This window comes from Amia ocellicauda, chromosome 3, assembly GCF_036373705.1.
Source record: "Amia ocellicauda isolate fAmiCal2 chromosome 3, fAmiCal2.hap1, whole genome shotgun sequence".
In the NCBI taxonomy this organism is placed as follows: Eukaryota; Metazoa; Chordata; class Actinopteri; order Amiiformes; family Amiidae; genus Amia; species Amia ocellicauda.
In genome coordinates, this window is record NC_089852.1 from 19915461 (window position 1) to 19937580 (window position 22120).

At 41.8% G+C, this 22120-nt stretch overlaps 1 protein-coding gene across 2 annotated transcripts; it reads right to left on the reverse strand.

Moving 5' to 3' along the window:
• Nucleotides 1-8483: 8483 nt before the first annotated feature.
• On the reverse strand, nt 8484-21940 carry p3h4 (prolyl 3-hydroxylase family member 4 (inactive)). 2 transcript variants are annotated; one of them, XM_066698394.1, is made up of 8 exons: nt 21810-21940; nt 21018-21551; nt 17506-17655; nt 15455-15626; nt 14465-14593; nt 13237-13382; nt 10753-10836; nt 8484-9415 (listed from the first exon to the last, which is right to left on the reverse strand). In XM_066698394.1, exons 2-8 carry the CDS (start codon nt 21522-21524, stop codon nt 9266-9268), a joined length of 1338 nt encoding a protein of 445 aa, XP_066554491.1. In that variant the 5' UTR covers nt 21525-21551; nt 21810-21940; the 3' UTR covers nt 8484-9265. The 2 variants fall into 2 exon arrangements, with proteins under 2 accessions (XP_066554491.1, XP_066554490.1); XM_066698393.1 differs by lacking the exon at nt 21810-21940 and having other exon boundaries at nt 21018-21648.
• Between the last annotated feature and the right edge of the window lie 180 nt (nt 21941-22120).

Below are 22120 nucleotides of genomic sequence, written 5' to 3' on the forward strand. Positions count from 1 at the left end.
GTGTAGTGTGTTACCAATTGTTTTCTTGGTGACTATGGTCCCAGCTGCCTTGAGATCATTAACAAGATCCTCCCGTGTAGTTCTGGGCTGATTCCTCACTGTTCTCATGATCATTGAAACTCCACGAGGTGAGATCTTGCATGGAGCCCCAGACCGAGGGAGACTGACAGTTATTTTGTGTTTCTTCCATTTGCGAATAATCGCACCAACTGTTGTCACCTTCTCACCAAGCTGCTTGGCGATGGTCTTGTAGCCCATTCCAGCCTTGTGTAGGTCTACAATCTTGTCCCTGACATCCTTGGACAGCTCTTTGGTCTTGGCCATGGTGGAGAGTTTGGAATCTGATTGATTGATTGCTTCTGTGGACAGGTGTCTTTTATACAGGTAACGAGCTGAGATTAGGAGCACTCCCTTTAAGAGAAGCTCCTAATCTCAGCTCGTTACCTGTATAAAAGACACCTGGGAGCCAGAAATCTTGCTGATTGATAGGGGATCAAATACTTATTTCCCTCATTAACATGCAAATCAATTTATAATTTTTTTGAAATGCTTTTTTCAGGTTTTTTTTGTTGTTATTCTGTCTCTCACTGTTAAAATACACCTACCATTAAAATTATAGACTGATCATTTCTTTGTCAGTGGGCAAACGTACAAAATCAGCAGGGGATCAAATACTTTTTTCCTTCACTGTAGTGTGTGTGTATAAATACAACATATATTATATACAGCTCTGGAAAAAATTGAGACCACTTCAAAATTATCAGTTTCTCTGGTTTTACTATTTATAGGTATGTGTTTGGGTAAAATTAACATTTTTGTTTTATGCTATAAACTACTGCCAACATTTCTCCCAAATTCCAAATACAAATATGAATGGAATGGAATGGCTGCCATACATGCAGTGTATTTTTTCCACAGCTGTATATGTGTGTTTTTAATTTAATTAGAAAAACAGTCTAGTTTTGTAGTTTCCTGCCTGAATTCTGACATTAGGCCATTTTTGTATGTATTTTTATTTTAGTGTAACAGTCATGAGAATGAAGCTCAAATCCCATCCCCTTTCTTTAAAGTACTTGGTAATAGGCTAGTTTCTGATATTGCGAAATCCATTTTCTTTTAATCTTATCCAAACATTTCTCTAAATCTTATTTGCCAGATACATGAGATTATAGGCATCAAGCAATTTTGTTATAGTAAGTTTAAATCCACTACATTTTTCTAATTATGACAAATGCAGTCACGCATTTCAAATCAAAGTGCGCAGAAAACACAATATATTGAAATAGCCCAGGTGCAAATCAATTCAATGAAATGCTTTTTGTGAGGCATCACCTCCACCAAATTATATATGAGGGGTTTTGAATTATAAAAGGTTGGCATGACAATCCCTTGAGTGCATGCCTCGTTAATGGTCAAATCATGCCAGTGTAGTTTTGTAGTCTGCTGGTTGAATTCTGATGCTTGGCCATTCCTGTATCTGTTTTTATTCGACTGTAATGGTGATGAGAATGAAACTCCTGAGTTTGTGCTGTAGCCGCTGTGTCAGGGAGGGTATGTGGCGGGGCTGGCTGGGGGTTAATCTAATTGCATCCACATTCTTTGTTAATGAGTTAATGAGTCTTCTTTAATGGGATGATATGCATGATCATGGGGACCAGGGGGATCACTCTGGCTGCAGTGCTGTTTCAGGCTGTTTCTGTGTGTGTTGTAGGATCTGGCTTTTGACAGGTGATGGAGTAGTGCAGTGTGTGGTCAAATTGTCATAGGTATTGCGTTAAGCTTGTGTGGATGTGAAACAGTAGGTTTGTGGTCCTTTGTTGTATTAATATAGAGAAGGGGCAGTCTGAATATTTCAGGACATTTTATGTACAAGAGTTCAGTCACATCACACCTGAATGTATATGATCAAAGTTACAGTTCTAGTTAGGATCTACCTTATATTTTAAGTGAACTGTGTGTTCATTGATTTCTTTATATTACTTCTAGTGGGGAGCTCTGCATTAATGAGGGTCAGTCTTTTGCATAGATCTTAAGTTGTTTATCTGGGGCAACCTCTGGTTTAGTTTTTCTGCTGACATTGGTTGTTGCCACACTGGCTTTTTCATCGAGTCGAGCCTACTGCCCACTGACTGAGCATAGGGATGGGGTGCTGGGGGAGTATTTCAGTGTTACACAGTGTGCTTCTTCAGTGGATTTAATGTTAATATTCTTTATAAGTCCGTAATGTGGCAGCTTGGTCTTTTCAGAAACTTGATATTTCTTGGTTCAGTGGGAAGTAGTAGTAGCACACAGCAGTATCACACGCTGCAGTGTAGTGAACAAAGACTTTTATATAGGCAGGTTCAGTGAATCCTGTGGTGCCTCCCTCACCGGAGCTCCTGTACCAGTGGATCAGGGTGCCGGAAAGGGTTTCTCTGCTACTGACATTATTTATATCTTAGCAGACGCCCTTATCCAGGGCAACATACAGCAATATGTCTCTATCTTGGCTTTCACTGCCCACCACCTTACCTAACTTGATACTGTTCTTTCATTAAGGCATTTTGAAAAACAATCACATCTAATAAATAAATAAATAAATAATATATATATATATATATATATATATATATATATATATACACTCACCTAAAGGATTATTAGGAACACCTGTTCAATTTCTCATTAATGCAATTATCTAACCAACCAATCACATGGCAGTTGCTTCAATGCATTTAGGGGTGTGGTCCTGGTCAAGACAATCTCCTGAACTCCAAACTGAATGTCTGAATGGGAAAGAAAGGTGATTTAAGCAATTTGGAGTGTGGCATGGTTGTTGGTGCCAGACGGGCCGGTCTGAGTATTTCACAATCTGCTCAGTTACTGGGATTTTCATGCACAACCATTTCTAGGGTTTACAAAGAATGGTGTGAAAAGGGAAAAACATCCAGTGTGCGGCAGTCCTGTGGGCGAAAATGCCTTGTTGATGCTAGAGGTCAGAGGAGAATGGGCCGACTGATTCAAGCTGATAGAAGAGCAACTTTGACTGAAATAACCACTCGTTACAACCGAGGTATGCAGCAAAGCATTTGTGAAGCCACAACACGTACAACGTTGAGGCGGATGGGCTACAACAGCAGAAGACCCCACCGGGTACCACTCATCTCCACTACAAATAGGAAAAAGAGGCTACAATTTGCACAAGCTCACCAAAATTGGACAGTTGAAGACTGGAAAAATGTTGCCTGGTCTGATGAGTCTCGATTTCTGTTGAGACATTCAGATGGTAGAGTCAGAATTTGGCGTAAACAGAATGAGAACATGGATCCATCATGCCTTGTTACCACTGTGCAGGCTGGTGGTGGTGGTGTAATGGTGGGGGGGATGTTTTCTTGGCACACTTTAGGCCCCTTAGTGCCAATTGGGCATCGTTTAAATGCCACGGCCTACCTGAGCATTGTTTCTGACCATGTCCATCCCTTTATGACCACCATGTACCCATCCTCTGATGGCTACTTCCAGCAGGATAATGCACCATGTCACAAAGGTCGAATCATTTCAAATTGGTTTCTTGAACATGACAATGAGTTCACTGTACTAAACTGGCCCCCACAGTCACCAGATCTCAACCCAATAGAGCATCTTTGGGATGTGGTGGAACGGGAGCTTCGTGCCCTGGATGTGCATCCCACAAATCTCCATCAACTGCAAGATGCTATCCTATCAATATGGGCCAACATTTCTAAAGAATGCTTTCAGCACCTTGTTGAATCAATGCCACGTAGAATTAAGGCAGTTCTGAAGGCGAAAGGGGGTCAAACACAGTATTAGTATGGTGTTCCTAATAATCCTTTAGGTGAGTGTGTATATATATATATATATATATATATATATATTTTTTTTTTTTTTTTTTTTTTTTTTTTTTTCTCATGGTATCCCAATTGGTTTAAAGCAGGGATCTCTAACCCTAGTCCTGGAAAGCCCTGTTTCAGCAGATTTTATAGGCTAAATCTAAAGGCCATCAGTTCATCCTTCATTCCTTAAGAACCACATTTCTCTCAATTGAAATGTCTTGCTTAATTGATCAATAAAAATTGTCTTTAGAGATTATTGACTCAGGACCACAGCTGGAGGTACAGGTTAAAGAAGCCGAATAAAAAAAATCTACGAATACGAGCAAAAGATGCTTTGTGTAAGTTTCCATTTTCCAACCCAAGAGTAGAGTGTGCTGTTCTCCAGCTCGGCCTCCCCACACCGTTTTAGCGCTTCCCAAACATCACAGCCATCACAGACCAGAGGACTCCTCTCTTTTGCCTTGGCTGAAACAATAATAAGAAACAGACTGGAACACAGCCAGTGACCCCACAAGCTGAATGTGCAGACTCAAAGACATATTGCTCAGCTGTCGTTCCATACGTCTGGTGTGGTCAAATACAGAACTGGCTGAGCCTTTCGCGTTCATTCAAGAGCAGGAGTTTGGTTTATTTGACTATGGATCTAACTGCAGTTGTGGAGCTGAACAGAGTAGTCAGCCTTGCACTGCAGACTCCCCTGAACTACACACTGTATATTATTGATTGAGTAATAGAGCAGGGGTTGACAACTCCATGCTGCGAGTGCTGGATTCCTGCAGCTTTCTGAGGTGCCTTTGAATTGGCAGATGAGTCTGGGCTGGAAGAGGCAGCTGATATGACTATTGTTCGCTTAATTAGTTCCATTAAGGAATTAAGATGGGATGAAAAAAGAAGAAACACATGCAACCCTATTGGGCTGGAGCTGCTGGCCCTGTGTTAGGACTGAGATCAGACTGAAACGGGGTCTTGAGTGGTCCAGCTGCTGATTATTATTGATGGAGCAAAACAACAGACTTCAAACTGCCCCTTCACTCGCCAGGGTAAAAATCAGGCTGTCATTGATACCACAGGCAGACCAGGAAGGGCAAATGAATGCTTTGGTTTTATTATATTTTATGATTATTTTTTTATCTAAGGTTCCCACTGTTCCCCATTGCTGTGTTTTTTTATTATTGTTTCCCCAAAAAAGTCCTGCAAGTGCCTCAATTCTGAAGCGCATTAGTCACAGTGTCACAAGCAGAGTGCTCCACTTTCCCACAGGAAATACCAAATTAATAACGTAACAATGACATTTACTAAACATCTAACATTATTATTATCATCATCATCATTATTCTTGTTATTATTAGTATTTTGTATTCTTCTTCTTCTTCTTTCTTTCGGAAAACTACCAAGGTAACAAAATAATACTTACCTCTGAAAGCTGACAAAAGCACACTCCGACGAAACCAACTATGCAGTTTCCCTATTCCTGTATGAAAAGAAAAACAGACTTATTGCTGCTATAGAACAAGCGTTGTTTTTTTTTTAACTATGTTTTTGAAATGAACGACTGCCTGTTGTGCTGCTGTTGGCAGGAAACTCCTTGACGCTGGTCAACAAACCGAAACAAAATGAAAGCATTGGTACTGTTTCATTCCGTAAGGATTTGATTTGCAGTTTCAAGGCAGACTGTCAATCTTCCAGAACATAAATGAAACAAAATTCCATCCATTCCTTAGAGGCCTTGGACAAAACTGTCAAACACAAAACATGGAAAAGACATAGAAAAACGGATACATATGTGTTTTCTGCATGTATGTATCAGCATTTTTAAATGTATGCAAATATTTGCTGTAAAGATTTTTTTTTCCTTTTTTTTTTGTAAATATTGTCTTCAAATGTGTAACATATATAAATGAAAATATTAATTGTTTAAAAGAAATGTTGCTAATATGACATGGCCTAACAGTGCTAAGCCAGCCTGCATGACACAAGCCCCTTTAATATTTACATGGTTCAGTGCTTTAAAACAATGCAACCCCTAAAACAAGTTATATATATGTTGGAAATAAATGGAATTATTTAAAAAAGAAGAAAAAAAAAAAAAAAAAAACAATGTCTTCTTATTTTCTTGGTAGTGTTGGATCAGGGTATTTATTTTCTTTAAGAATTTGTATTAGACAGGAAAAAAGGAGTTCACTGGAACTCACCTGCCATCTTTAAGATAATTTGAAGAATAAAGGAGTGCTAGTGTGGTTTTGCTCCTGGCCACCACCATTGCAACAAAAATTATGTACTCATTTAGTTTATTTAATGCTCATTTAACACTGCTAGTGGTTTCACTGCGAACCAGCAAATGTGTTTGATTAGAGATCTGGCATTTAGTGAGTCGACTGAAGACGAGATGAGCTCTTTTAATAATGGCGTCAGTATGATATCACTGGCGATTCCAGTGCGTTCTGCAGGAATCCAAGCAGGGTCATTTACTGTGTTTACACTACTCAACTTTCCCGTCAGCAGTATTCCCAGGGTAGCCCCACTCTGTCTATGTGAAGGGGACCAGACTTTTGGTAAGCGCTAGCTGAGATGCACTCGAATCCTTCAGCATGAAGCACCCTCATCAAATCAAAATGCATCAGTGTCTACAGTAAGGCTTGACACCAGTTTGCTCCATACACCCACAACTGTGAGTGTAAAGGTGTCACTGCATTCCTGCTCTGTGTCTGATGTACAGTAGTGGTTTGCATTTGGATCAAATTTGCCCATCTGCCGGATTGTGAATCTGAAAATTATACATCGATCAGATTTCCCTTCTCAGAAATTCTGTTGTGTGTTAAACCTCAGTGGGGTGTCCCCCCTCTCTTGCCTTGTCAGCTTTGGACCAGAGACATGGCAAGGACACATCATTCAGCCACTGGTCTGTACTGCACTTGGGTCCAAATGCACATGTAAATCTGTAAATCATGTATTCACCCTCATTCATCCACCTGAAAGCTTCTAATCACAGCTCTACTGTTGGGTTCCCACCTCAGACACACTCCAGTGTGCATGAACTCTCCAACCACCAACCTATCACTTCAAAAGCCTGAGAAGATCACAGACAGGTAGGTTTGACTGGGTGGATTTGAACTGAACTGGTAGAGGTGGAATTAGATGTCGCCTTGATAAGCAGAGCTGAATTTAGTCTTTGAAGTCTTTGCGAATGTATTTCAACACTTAATCTGTACTGCTCCACTTCTAGTAATTTTAGGGGACGCCTGTTTGCCATCCAACAACTGGAACCTGCTTCTGATAAAAGGAGTTCTTTCCAGTCTTCATATTTTAAACCAGTTTTCTATGCAGTTTTCTGACATCTGTATTACATTATTATTATTTAATAGCAGAGTTTTCACTAGAAACCTGTTTTAAGCATTACAAAGTACAGTAAAATATTATAAGAAGCCTATAACCTAGTAGAAATGAGCTCAAACAAGAGCAATGTGCAGTAGAGCTCCATCCCTGGTGTTTGGGCATAAGTATGCATATTCCAGAAGCAGTACCTGTAACATTATTGAAAGTGCTAAACCTATATTTTAACTTTAGGGAGCATATCAGTTAATGAAGTGTATAAAAGCACAAGTGCTGAGATGTCCAGGAGATGTTGGCAGCAGTTTTAAAGGTACAGAATGAATAGGTGCATCTTGCTCAGATGCCAGAAGGTGGTCAGGGACTGTGTGGTCCTGACCGTGATGGGGAAATCATTGCACCATGTAGGGGAGAGGGTGAGGGAGTGGACTGTAGAGGCAGGGGAGTGTAGAGTGGGTAAAGTGAATCTGCTGGTGCAGGAAGACCTGAGGGGTCTGGAGGGAGTGAAAGAAGAGATGACAGCCTGGAGTTACCTAGATCAAGACACTGGTAGGTGAGCCAAGATCAAAGTGAAAAGAGTGGAGTAGCATGGAGAAACACACCAATACACCAGGCAAGCCAAGGAGTTCTGCAGGAGCTGTAGCTGACTGGTAGATGCAGGATGGAGGTTACCCAGATGGGAGAGGACCAGGGTCTAGACAAGGAGCCGAGTGAAGTAGTTCCCGAGGAGAGGTCAGATACTATGTAAGTTTCTCAGGAAGATGTGGCAATACATGCAAGAGTTCCAATGTGCCAGGAGTAGGAAAGAGTGGCATCAATTTTTGGAAACTTAACTAATCATATTCCATCATTTAGAGATACTGTCTAGATGAACCCTTTAACACACTAGATCTGATCTTGCACTGGAATAAACATTTGTAGATCTTAACACGGCAAAACAATCAAAAATGGGCAACTCCAGGGCTGGTCCAAAAGCCATCATAACTGCCAGTGATTTAGCGCCGTCTGCTGGGTCAGTCCGTGGTCACCCTGGATGGACTCGGAGGTCCTGGATCAGAAGCTCACCGGCATCCAAAGACACGGGGGCACAAAAAGAGATGTGACTGGATCAGATAGGAGGGTTTACATTATATTGAATTTAGCCCACCACTCCCAATTAGAAACACAAGCCCTGCTTTACACACTCACACAGACCCAATGATTCCCCCCAATGCACAGCTATTTTGTCTGAACATGGATCTCCTTGTCCTCCCCTGCAATTGATCTCTGAAGGCCTCACACAGCCTGCAATGTGACTGCAGAAGAAACTCTCAGACAGGCCTCTGCAGCAAGCAATTCACATAGGTCTCACTTTATTGCGTTCTTTCACAAGGTTCTTTTACATCAATGCAGGTAGACATAAAAAAAAAAAAAACAGTTCTGATATAAAATAATAGCCTGGGCTGGATGCACAAAATAAAAGGCACCTGTATATACTATTGCATCTCCATTAAAGGAGTACATTTTCTCATCTTCACATCATAATTTAATTCCTTGTCAGACATTGCCTGTATTCTGAGAGAGCACAACAGAACTAACCCTCTACACAATGCACAGAGCTGATCATCAGGGAAATGTACCAGGGAAGCAGATTAACATTGCACACCACTCGCTTAAACCCAATGGGTGAAGCACTGGACACTGCAGCGTAGTGAACCCCAAATTACTTCCCCCACTTTGATTCAATCCCATTCAAACAGGAGAAATGTCCTCAGGAAGACTTCCTGCTTCCTGCTGTAACAGCATCTGTATTTTCTCAGATTGTTTTAATGTAGCAGGGCTCTGTATTTAAGGCACAAAAGGAGGACCAAAAAAAAAAACGTATTATAAAAACACAGAAGTTCCAAAAATGTATACATGTCTTTCATCGGTTCATACATCAGTGTTCTTTTTTAATTTCTTCTTTGGGCTGGCAGTCCTCACAATATCTTGACACTGCTTACAGGGCTGGGCTTGGCTGGGCAGGGGACCCTACACTGGGACATCCTGTGCAGCGCTCTGTGTCTCAGATCATTGAGGTATGTGTGTTGTGGGACATCCCGGAGCAGGCAGGGGTCAGAAGGGTGTCAGGCGTTGGGATCACCTGCGTCCCCTTTGGTTTTAGGCTCCTGCCACCAATCTGCATAGAAGGACTCTTCATAATCACCGATCCCATCAAACTCGGCGTCGGGGGTCTGTTCAGGGCCCACTCCTGTCACCTCCGGGCTTACCACGTCCTGCAGAGAAGGTGGCACCAGGGGGGTTAATTTCACAGATGGACCACAATTCACAGCAGGCTTCAGTTTCATTGGTTCATTACACACCAGACAGTGGATCCCAAGCACCAGTCTGTGGACCCTGGCATATTTCATACTGTGCTCGATCACATCCAGCTCTGATCCACATAAAACAATTATCCATAAACACATTAATAAAAGCATTCAAAAAGCTTTTAGTGTTGTGTATTTGGCATTGTGTTTTTTAATTATTATTCTTACTTTTTATACAAGTTTTGACTTTGTACACCAGACCCCTCCATCTGTAGACAGTGACACCTCCCTGCTACAAATCGCGCCTTCCCTGGCCCTGAAGAGCTTCTAGTCATTGTGATATCCAAACTCTGAACTACTTAATTCACTCAGTTGAGCTTCATTAGTCAAATCAACCACATGTTCAAGGTGGTGTCCCGATTTAGACTGTGGGATGGTGGTTCTCCAGGAACAGGTTTTTTGGCCCCACTGTTCTGTATCTTTCTAATCACCTCCTAATTGTTTTCTCTCTCTTTTCACTATGTCTTCACATCATCAGACATTTTCTTCCCGACTCATTTGGTTTATGGTCTGGGGGAACTGAACCATGTGTTCACCGTGCCACTTGATATTTAGGCCTTGGACCACACCTGCACTCTGCACTGTATACACACAGAACAAAGAGACCTATGACATGCTATATGTAGATTAACAGCCTAGAATGAGTCAGGATCACACTGGCTGCGTTGTACATGTGAGTTGTAGTCATGCCTAATGTCATGCTTTAAGTCACTAATTTAAATGGGCAGAATGAAAACTGTGGTGTTACATAAACAAGTCCTTAGCGTTTTTGTCCAGATGGGCTTGCTGTATTGGTGAGGGACTGAGTTGGTATCCAAGCACTACTGTTGTAGTTCAGCCACTGACATTTCACCGAGCAAGCATGTGATACAACTAACAACTGCTCATAAACGCAGCCATTGATTCACATGAAGCAGTCGGAAAGAAAGAAAAAGAAAAAATAGATTTTATTGGTCCATTTTAAATTAGCAAAGAGTCTGAATCTGACGTGATGTGTGTGTTACCCGAAAACAACATCGCACACCAGGGCTTAGTTTCATAAATTGTGAAATTTCATAACAGGGATTCTTTTGTTATACTGGAAAAAAACAGATTGTTGTATTGCCAGCACATTGCACAGTGCCGTAGCAATAATATCAGTGTGCATGTTGATTTTTCAGGGCAGTGTTAAGTGTTAATCCTGTGCTGTCTCTCGTGTGGTGGGATTGTGGGTCCTGTTAACCGTGCAATGACCGGCCTCTCACCTCATCATCAGACTGCAGGTAATTCTCTGCAAACTCCAGCATCTGTTTCTGCATTGTGGTGGTGTTGAAGTAGTTCAGAGCTTCCTGCGGTAAAAAAACAGAATAAAATAATAATAGGTTTGTTTTTAATCCTTCCAAAAGTTGTATTATCTCATGCAGTAGTTCTGAAATGTGTTACTCATTCAGTGCTGGAATCTTAGAGGAGATCCGTGTAAATCACACAATAGTGTCATTAAATGTAACACTAACACAATAATAAGTGTTCAGAATAAACGCTGACCTTCCTATGATGTTATATAATGGGTGATATTTTAAAGAATAATTGCAGTTTCCATAGCTTTTACCTTTTGACATTAGCATGAACTGATTTATATTTGATAATTAGAACAAATCAGAAAGTGTGAAAAGATAGATAAATGGAAACACTTGGGTTGCCACCTCAGGTAAGGTGTAGACAGAGGGTTTATCATGTGTTCATGCTTAAACAAAACTATTTTCCTAAGGTTATCTTAATGAATACTTTATTTATATATCAATTTATTTATGTATTTGTTTTCTGTAAACATCCATCCAAATCAGCAGGTTATATAATTTCCTTTATTTACTTATTTTTCTGAACTATAAAACTACATTGCAGTGCCAAACAGAAAACAACTGATGGTGTATATCATTGTATTATGGAAAAATACAGATGTACCAAAAGTACTAAAGTTTGATCAATAAACTTAAGTCTGTAGCCAAATGTGGATTTATTTGTTAAAGTACTACTTGAAAAACAATCCACATGTTCACTTTAGACCAGTCATACATCCACCTGCCTCCCTATATAAGCCTCACTATGCTGTTGCTCTCCTCTAGCGAAGATGTACATGGTCTAACATGGTCTCTTGCACCTTTCCAGTACAGATATGTTTAGATATGGGGCAACAACTGCTGTAAATCTTAAGATATATATATATATATATATATATATAGATATATATATATATATATATATATATATATATATATATATATATATATATACACAAACACACACACAAAAAAAATCTCTTTATACAGACAGAGAGCGTTTAGGGGACTATTCTCATTTGTAAGACATCAAGTCAAAGAAAAAAATCTGCTGCAATTAATCTCTGTCTGAACAGAGAAATCACTAAGATGCATGTATGTGTGTGTGTATATATCACACACACACATTTTTTTAATTCTTGCAGTAGTTTCCAATCTGCTCTGACAGATTTCCAGATTGCCCTGCCTCCCCCTGCACAACAGCAGGCTGGAATGGCGTCTGGAGTCAAGCTTATTTATTGCTTTGCATAAGTGTTTCTCGGTAGCTGCAGATTTGGAACTGGCTGCTCTAGTGTTGTGGCTCGAGCCCAGGGGGGATCCAGCACACAGCAGAGGGCTTTGTTCCACTGAGCTGACTGCTGGAAAACCAATTAAAGGTATTCAGAGGGAGGCGGGGGTGGGGTGAGAGGAGGGGGTTGATAAAAAGGAAAAGGAAAATGCTGAGTTCAGTGCCTCCGTTTCTGGCACTGAGGCCACCCAGATTTAATCTTAATTTTGGTGACTCCCGACCCCCACCCCCATTAAAAAAAAAATCTGTATTTCTCTCCCATGTCACCAAATCAACCCAACTCAGCCTAGTGCCACGACTTCTTATTTTTCAGGACAGGGGAGAGTGCCCGAGGCCACGTAGCCAGCCACCATATCTGTCAGGTGATCTGAGGCAGCCGGAACTGCTTGCTGCAGACTCCCGAGCAGCCACAGGGAGGTGCTGATGTGAGATGCCTCCAGCCAACCTCACCCCACTTGACAGCAGCGACTCTCAGCCAATTATACACCATGGCTCCTTGCTCCCCCACCCCAAGCAATATTCAAAATAAAGCCAGCAATAGCAAAGCCAGGATTGGATGCCAGCTGGATAGATGCTACTGGCCACGTTCTACACTATGGCCAGAGGCTTTTACCAGATGTGCCACTTGTGAGTTCTCTCGATTTCATTTTTTAACCAGTAATTAACTGGTCACCCTTACCAGATGTGGAGCACACATTTTCAGTGTTTAATTTGAATAGTATAAACTGAATAGCTACTCCCCAAAGATAAGTTGGCAGTTTGCAGAAACTGTTACACAAAAATATACAAATTTGAGTTTATCTAGAGAATTAAAGTTAACAAGAGGATTTTGTGTGTGTGTGTATTAAAATAATTTACTGTTAAATACAGTGTTTAGACAAAACCCCAGACTTCCACACCGAAAAGACAAATCAATTTCCTCTTGTCTTTGTGAAGAGGGGGGTACCCAGTAGCTACTGTTCAATATCACATCAGTGTGACCTTCTTCACTTCATCAGGTGATCTCAGGGCTGGCATTCTGAAATGGGTGTCAAACCACCATGAAAAGACACCTGTGACATTAAGACTATTTAAATGACTGTTCCACTTGTGTGGTAGTCAGTCTGTGCTGGGACAGAACTCACCGGCCTGGGTCTGAAGTGGTTCTCCTCAAGGCCCCACTGCTCACGGTAGAAGCGGTAATACACCATGTTCTGCTGCATGACCTGGTCACTGGGGTCGAAAAGCATATAACTGGCAGCACAGGGGGCGGCATTCCTCACATCGTTCACTGCACACACACACACAGAGACAGAGATATTACATACTGCACACACACGGACAAAAATACTACGCACTGCGCACATATACACACAGAGAGATATTACACACTGCACATATTGTAAGAAATGTGCTGTGTAAGGAATCCACAGGACCACAGTGAATCAATAAGATGTTTATTGGTAATCAAATAATATAGAGAAACTGGTGATAGAGATACGGAGGATCCTTGGACTCAGCAAAGGTTCTGAGCAAAAATAGATGCGGCTATTTATAGGTTGAGACCTCGAAAGTGATTAAAGAAAAGTCTATATGTAGGAATAATTTGGAAGAATCAATGAATATGCATTAAATACTGATTAATATGCAAAACTAACAGATTATATTGGCTACTGAATAATCAGCAATATAGCCAATGAGTAGATATGTCAAACCCTCTGGTACATTTCCACCTCGCCACTTCTGTAACCTTGTGGACGACTCTCAAAAACAACAGGAAGGTTTGTTATCAATATAGCCATGTTTACCTCATTCCCTAAAAGTGTCAAGGCAAGGGAAATCAAATGTTGTGAGAACTGAGTGTCTCTGTCCGCTACAGACGTCTCAAGGCACACAGGCCCTGTATGAGCCAAAATGAATTAATTTGGATAAGTTCAATGTAATTGCTGATCAATACTAGAAATTCTTACACATGCACAGACAGACAAATGGATATTGGTCACTACACACACACACTTTACTTACTGTACACAGATATTGCTCACTGTACAATGACAGATTGAGAAACTATTCACATGACTGTACACAGACTGACATCACTCACTAGAACACAGGCATCATTCACTGTAGTACACAGACATCCTCCTGACCACAGTCAGACAGAAGCACCAGTCTGCAGACAGACAGACAGACAGACAGACAGCACTGCAGCATGATGCATAAGGGTAAGCAACCAAGTGCCTGTGCCTGCTCCGTTTTATGCCCGGTGTTGTGTCTTATACATGGGATCCCCAAGTCAGGTCTGCTGTGTTAAAATGGCAAGGCTGTATAAACCTTTCCGTTAGGTTATTATGAGCTGCCCCTGATACTCACACTTATAGTAGGCAAACTGCAGATAGTGGTACATGGTGGCCACAAACTTTTCCACAAAGTATCCCCCCACATTGGGGGTGAGGCTGGCCTCACACTTCACCTTGCACTTCAGGATGTCTGTGTAGAGGTCTAGGAGACAGACAGAATCACAGAGGAACCAATCAGTCACACAAACAACTGGAAGACAACACAGATATCCTTATTTGCAATAACACACCCGGTATCCAACAGACTTTGACAGCTATGATCTGCCCATGGGACCTAATAAGACCTCAATGTTTGACTGTTATCACCATCACTTCAACTCTTCAGCAGCTCACATTGACTCTTAGGTCATCTTCATTTTGACTATTTAAGTGTGTTGTATTGTCATGGGTGTCATGTCTTGTTCTGTGCCTTGCTTTGGTATTTGATAAATCACATTAAGATGTGATTTAAACCATTATAATGGAATGCTGGAGTAGACCACAGTACAACCTCAGCACAGTGTAGGGAAGTAAAGTGAAATGTTAAACAAAATACAGAGGTATAGTGAACCATGGTACAGACATTAGGGGGGGGCAATGCATGGGGGCAGATGGGAATTACCCAACAAATTTGTCATGATGAACTGTTATTAAGACTGTGGGGTCTGGCACAAACTATTCAGCTATAGTAGTATCTGTCTTCCTTTAAGACATGGCTGAATGCATTTCATGTTCCCTCTCATTATAAAAACCTCTTTATGGCCATATGTAACATTTTACAAGTTCATTATTATATTTTTAACTCTAATTTGTACTTCGGTAAAGGTGCCAGGACAATAAGTACTACTAACACTACTACCACAGATACCAATATGGGTAAGAACACTGCTCTTGTAACTCAGCTCACACCGAGGTGTAACTGTGCCCCACCACATGACCCCTGAAATCCCACCCTCCAGGGTTCAGTGTGGCCCACTAAATGGGAGCTGGGGACAGGGGGCAGCAAGGGTTTCGGCCCACTGACCTGCCACAGAGGGGTAGAAGTCCTTAAACTCTGTGATCTCGTAGGCTCCCTCACAGCCGCCCAGGCACAGCTCATACATCCGGAAATACTCTGTGGCTGCCTGCTCCATGTTCCTTATGCTGCTGCTGAAGTCCTCCGAGTTGTACAGCTTCACCGCTTTGAGGAAGGGACCCTGTGACACAACATATGGAAACACAGTCACACAGTCAAAAGCTGAGCAACCACACAGCCACACTATCCACACCATCCACACACCCACTGGGCTCACAAGCATCCTGTGTTGAACCCTCCAGCATGCTCTGGCTCTCAGGGACAGAATGATCTAAACATGTTTTATTTCTGTTTATTTTATCACTGCTGTAGCCACACCAAAGAACACATTAAATAGAATTAAGAAGATCCAGCAACCTGGCCAAGAAAATAATTAGCTGAAATATAGAACAGCAACACATTTTAAAGGGTATAAAACACATAACTTATAATTAGCGCACTATTAATAGAAAAGACATTTATTTGCCATTTAATTCCCATTGCTGGACTGTTGCTGCCACTTTAAGGTCAAACAATGCAGGCACCTGAGGTGAAGGGGTCACATTACCTTGACCTGAGTGTGTTACTCTCCCTCCTTTCTTCTGTTCAATATTGTGTTAAAAACTGTTCATAATGGTGATAACACTCTACCTCCTACCCTCTCTCCACAGACAATTTTGTTGGATTTATAATAGTTTAATAGTTTGAGTTAACGGTTTTCTGTTCCCTGTCACAAACCCATCCAAGTGAGTAATGTGAATATAACTAATCTAAATTGTTCAAAGAGGCTGAATAAAGTAAAGAATGGATAGGTTTCCACTGTTGTGGCGGCCTTGAGATTTGCCAATGGATTTAACTTGGCGAGTGAGATGTTTTCTTGGCTTCTTGCTATATAGTTTTCTGGAATCATACGCAATATTTGTTCTTTTTCATTATTTGATCATTCCGATTATAAACTTCCATAGAACTGGTCTTTTTGTTTTAAAGCTTTGTCACTTTTTTATTTATTACATTTTATTCTGCAATTTGTTTTCTTTTTTGTTCTTATTATGCTGGGTAGCCTCGCACTGTGTTATGTTCTGGTCGTATTTGTTTTTCTTCTGAATATTTGTAGCTTAAATCTTGTTTCAATCACTATCAAATTGAAACCATTATCTCAACAAATATTTATTATCCATTATCTATGTTAAAGTGTGTTGTTTAAACAGTCTTTGTCTGTTCTATGTAAATCATTAATCAGAGCAGTAAATATAGGCTTATACTGATAGTATTTTGAGACCACATGTAAAAGCACTTCTATAGTCAACGTTATCAATAATATATAATTAATGTGGTATCTTTGTTTCTGACAGTTAACTTGGTTATGTAAATGTATATTCTGGTACACAAACATGCCTTTAAATCAATATGATTAAGCCTCATCTGCACCTGAATTGTTTAATTTGCGGTGGAGAACAACACAGGGAAGAGAACCGGCAAACTGGAAGCAGAATAGTCGACTGGTGAGGTATTCCAACACCTTAGTACCAGTCTTGAGTTAAGTTAAAATAATCAACTCAAAAGACAGTTAAAGGGACAAGATGGGATTACAAAATAATTCAAGCACTTCAATAATCCAAATTCAAGTGACCATAGGGGGATTCCATTTGGGTTTTCAAATCAAAGTCTACCAACTATAATAAGTACTCGATAAAATGAATTTGAATTATACAAACCAGGAACAACTGTACTGGAGGATCTCATTTTGATATCTATACTCCTAATCAGTCCAAGAATGCACCAATATCTTTTGTGTCACATGACAGTATACAATTACTTTAAGAGTATAAAACCTTTAATAATAAATGTACTATATTACTGTAGTGGGGGAACACTTATGTGGTCTACAACATTTGCATGTTTCTTATGAATGAGTGAGCAGAAGTGTGAATGAAATAGCATCTTGTTGAATAAACCCTTCCTGAAGAGAGTGTCTACCAATAAGAGCCAGTGGAATACGTGCAAGGGCCGCCCCTCCTCACTTCATAGGGCCGCTCCTCGTGGTCGATGAGGTACTCGTCCACTTCAAACAGGGTCTTGAAGTAGTTCATGTTCTTCAGCATCAGGGGGTCCTCTGGGTTCCTCTGCAGGAAGGTATGAGCTGCTGACACAGCCTTCTCCAGGTTGTTCAACTGCAGGGGCAGGCAAAGAGTCGGTACAGATTAGCCTCCCCCATTGTAACCAACCAGACACATGGACACCATCTGTTCTTCCGACTGCCGGGAAACGCATGCAGTTACAGCTCCCAAACGCACTACTCATCCGAATTTGAAGAGACAACCAACGGAAATGATTTAGGGAAATTACTTATGTTGATTTGTCAACGTGTTTGTCTAGACAGTGTGTGGAAAGAACAATCAGCTAACAGTGCTTGGATATGAAGCGAAAAATTCAGAAGGGCCATGGAGGGGAAATGGACGCCTCGTTTGATATAAATTATCATGTGAATTTATCCTATGCAGCTGCTGCTACTACTTTCATTACTAATAGACTAGGATAGGGTGGATATTGTTTTTTGAAAGGCACAGCAACACACACACACCGCACTTGCTCTCCCCCCGTTCACCCTTTAACCTCTCACTTCACCCTTTCCAAACACCTTCCAGCCAAGTCAGTAAATGTTTGAGCTCAATGAAATCATTCCCACTTTCCCATTCCTCCCATCCTCCTTGGCAGAGAAGGATTTACCCTGACCTGACATGTTGGCTGGGCTGCACAGAGGCAGGCAAACTGAGTCAGGCTGTCTGTCTGGATTAGTCTTGGTGTGGGTGTGGAGGGGTAAATATATCAGCGGAGACAAAATCAAAGGTGAAAATACACATAAATGCAGCATTCATGTTAGGACTTCTGTAATTTGTGATTCAGATTTGTTGTGGGGTGAAGTTTGAAATATTATGGCACGCAATGCAACTCAAGTCAGTGTCTGTACGTTTCCACTGTCTCTAACTGGGATGACTCTGTAGCCACTATAGCCTCCCTGCCAGGAGCCTAAATGGTCAGTGGCTTCCTGTTTGCCTCCTGCCTCTTAGTGCAGCCATCCTGGTGTAATTATAGCCTCACCCTGCACCCCAGCTTTAACACCATCACAGTGGGATGGCAAACTAACCCTGACCCTCCCCCAGCTATTCACAATCAAATCCAAAACAAACCCAGTGTATTCACTGACCCTCAGGCTACCTCAATACAGGAGCTGCGGAGAGGTTAAAACCGTACGAACCTAATCTGATCACATTACAAAATCAAATGCCTGCTCTTATTCTACACTGTAAAAATATATCTGACAGTTTGAACAAGAATAATGCTGCACTTAAAATTATTATTCCACTACCAGAATACCGTTTTCTGGGAGGGGTATAGAATAACTGGCTGAGGTGACCGACACCTAAAATTGAACAGCTGAGACAGTCTGTATTGATTGATCACTGCTGTGGGATGGGATTAGGGAAACTGGTTCACATTCACTGACTTGTGTGTGGGAGATGTTACGGATTACTATACATAATTATTGAAGAATCCCCAAATCATTTGTGCACCTAAATTACCAAAAATATGAAGTATGCACATGGTTTAGTAACCACTTGGCGCAAATTAATCTAATAAAAACAAATCTTTATTCAACTATGTAATCTCTGGGGCACTCAAGAATTTTCCTGGAAATGTCATTGGAAAATGAAGTGCAGATTTTGAGCTAATGATTCTGGAGAAGCTCTGAGTCCGATTAAACATACCTTTGAGATAGTGACCCATATTCATCAAGGGTTTTGCACCCATTCGCTTTTATTGACACTGAATAAAATACGAATAGAAGTTAGTTAGGAAGTAAGCCATTGTGCATAGATCATATCTGAAGATGTTTGTGCATTTACATTCATTTAACAGCTTATTTGCAGCTTTTACTGGAAATGTGTATCTGACCTTGGTATAGTGAACTTAAATTACGTCAAAGCACTGTCTCAATGCACGTTTCCTGCGTGGCTCCTATAATCCTATTCAAACACTGCTTTCTTTACACTGGACTCATTTGACATTTAGCAAATGAAGTGAGTGCAACTCGATGTGCCACTGTTTAATTGCAAGTGTTGGGGTGATAAAATTGAATTTGCTTTTTAAAGTGTATTTTGGGGAAAACTTTGGCAAATATGAGTTGCCAGTAATCCGCAAACTCTTACTGACCATCTACTTAGTGGTAGTGAAAGGGATTGTTACACACTTACAGAAGAGCGCAGTCTGTCATCTGTCTGGCTTATTACTTGAAAGCATAAACTCCCAACACTGGCAACATCTCAGTCACAAGTTCACAACCGTTTTAGTTTGAAGTGTGTATGTTTTAACATGTCTTGATATTTTTTAAGTGAACAAAATTGGCTATTGTATTTTTAATATAGAAAGAGCTTTATATTTCATGTGTATGCTTTCCCATAGTGAAGTGTTGTAATTTGTTTTTTCACAAATTTCAGTAAATTGCGGGGTGTGACACAATAAATCGCTTTAAATACCCTCCGCAGGCAATAATGACGAGGCAGAGACTGGGGACGTGGCAGTGCCCCGCTGCTCAGGGGCTGCGGGCTGTGAGCTGCAGCGGCTCAGTGGGTCACAGCAACGCGCTGCCCGGACACGTCCCTCGTAACGATGGTCTCGTTCGTGTAGCGCAGATGTCCGCAGATCTGCGCTGCTCCGCCAATGTAATCGGTGGGATTCTGCAGATCTGTGCAGAACTGCGGAAATCTGCTCTGCACGAACGCGACCTTTAGTATTAAAAACCAAACCGAACCAAAATGTAAAAACACACACATTTATTATGATCAATTATCACACTCTGTCCTACATTCACCCTATGTATGTTTTTAAAAACCCTACTGAGGTAGAAATGAATTGTAAGTTATCGTAACTTTGTTAGAGAACCATTAAAAGTGATGCTGGGTCTAATTATGATTTTCCACTAGGCCTTGGGGTGGTGTTATGAGCCGAAAGTAAACCGTATGGACAGAAGTCAATGTTCAAGTTGGTGCCTGTGTAACCGCACTAGTAGTATTTAATATAGATATTTCCACATTTAGGTGATTCTGCTGTATAGGCCTACTTTTGTAATTAAACATTTCCGCACACTTCGAAAATATTGCCTTTTCTATTACTCTGATGCTGCTAATACAACTCACAACAACAACAACAAACAATGTCCCTTATGCACAGGACTACTCATTGAACATGGGTATATCCACTATTGCTGCTAGGCTACGACTAATTGGAACAGCAATAATACAAATAATAATGTGGACTTTAATAATGTAGGCACTAAGCGCTATTAACGACCCCCCAAAAATGTGAGCAGGCAGCGGCATCTCATTGAAGACGGGAAGGTGACTGAAACACACACAGTTAGCGCAGAGTCCCGCAGTTCTGCGCTGCTCCGCCAATGGGATCTGTGGGTTTGTGCAGAACTGCGCAGAACTGCGGGAATCTGCGCTCCAAGACAGACACGAACCGCCCGACGCACCTGGAAATGCGCGTACTGCAGGTAGCGGTACGGCATCCTCTTCTCGAAGGCGTTCAGGGTGTCCCTCTTCGGGTAGGACATGGCGAACACGGGGAAGTTGGCTTTGCACTTCTTGAGACAGGACGCCCGGTGTATGAAGTGTTTGAAGACCCGCAGCTCGGTGTCGGCGAACAGCGCGTCCCGGTCGCGGCCGCCTTGGCTGCAGTTCTGGCTGCAGAAAGCCTCGCTGTCCTTGAGCAACCGGTGCAGCCTCAAGCTCATCTCCAGGTACTTGATGGTGTCCCTCCAGTTCTCCGCGGCGTACTGGTCCAGGGCATACCCGTAGGCGGACTCCAGCGGCAGCAGCTCGGCCTGCGGGAAGCTTCGGAAGCTGTACTTCTCATACTGCGCGCCCGCCGGCCGGCTCACAGCGGCGCCCAGGCACAGCCACAGCAGGGCTGAGCGCACGGCCAGCCGCTCCGAGGCCATGTTAGTCTGCTCTGTCTGCGCTGGTGATGAGATGAGCATGCATCGCCGCACGTACACTGGCGAGGGCTGAGGTGAATGAAACAATTTAGAGAGAGAGAGAGAGAGAGAGAGAGAGGGAGAGAAGGAGAGAGGGAGAGAAGGAGAGGGGAAAATGTGGGTCCTTCAGGAGTTGGCAGCCAGGATTGGGGTTTCTCTGGGTCATAGCGCCGACCAGCTGTCATTGCAGCCACTATATATATTATATTAAAATGATATTGTGTATGTATATGTTTGTGTTTGACATTATTATTGACATATATGTAACTTTTTGTATAATTCGTAAACCTGATTCCCTGCGGTGTAATTGAAGCGGGTGTCTGCAGTCTGCGGCCGCAGTCCTCAGCGCTGTCCGTCCTGCGGTCACTCTCTCCGGCGTCCTCCACTCCGCTGCCACGCCGCCTGCGTGCGGAATACTGGGGACTAATGCATTCAAACGCAAGATGAAACTGATAGGGAGAACAGCATGACTACGTCTCGGCACTTTCATAGGGTTACATGAGGCTGGACTGCAGAGGATTCAGGTGTTAAAAAGAGGCAGCTGATTCAGATCACAGACCTTGGCTTTCCGCTCAGGGTCGCAATCCAGGTGCACATGC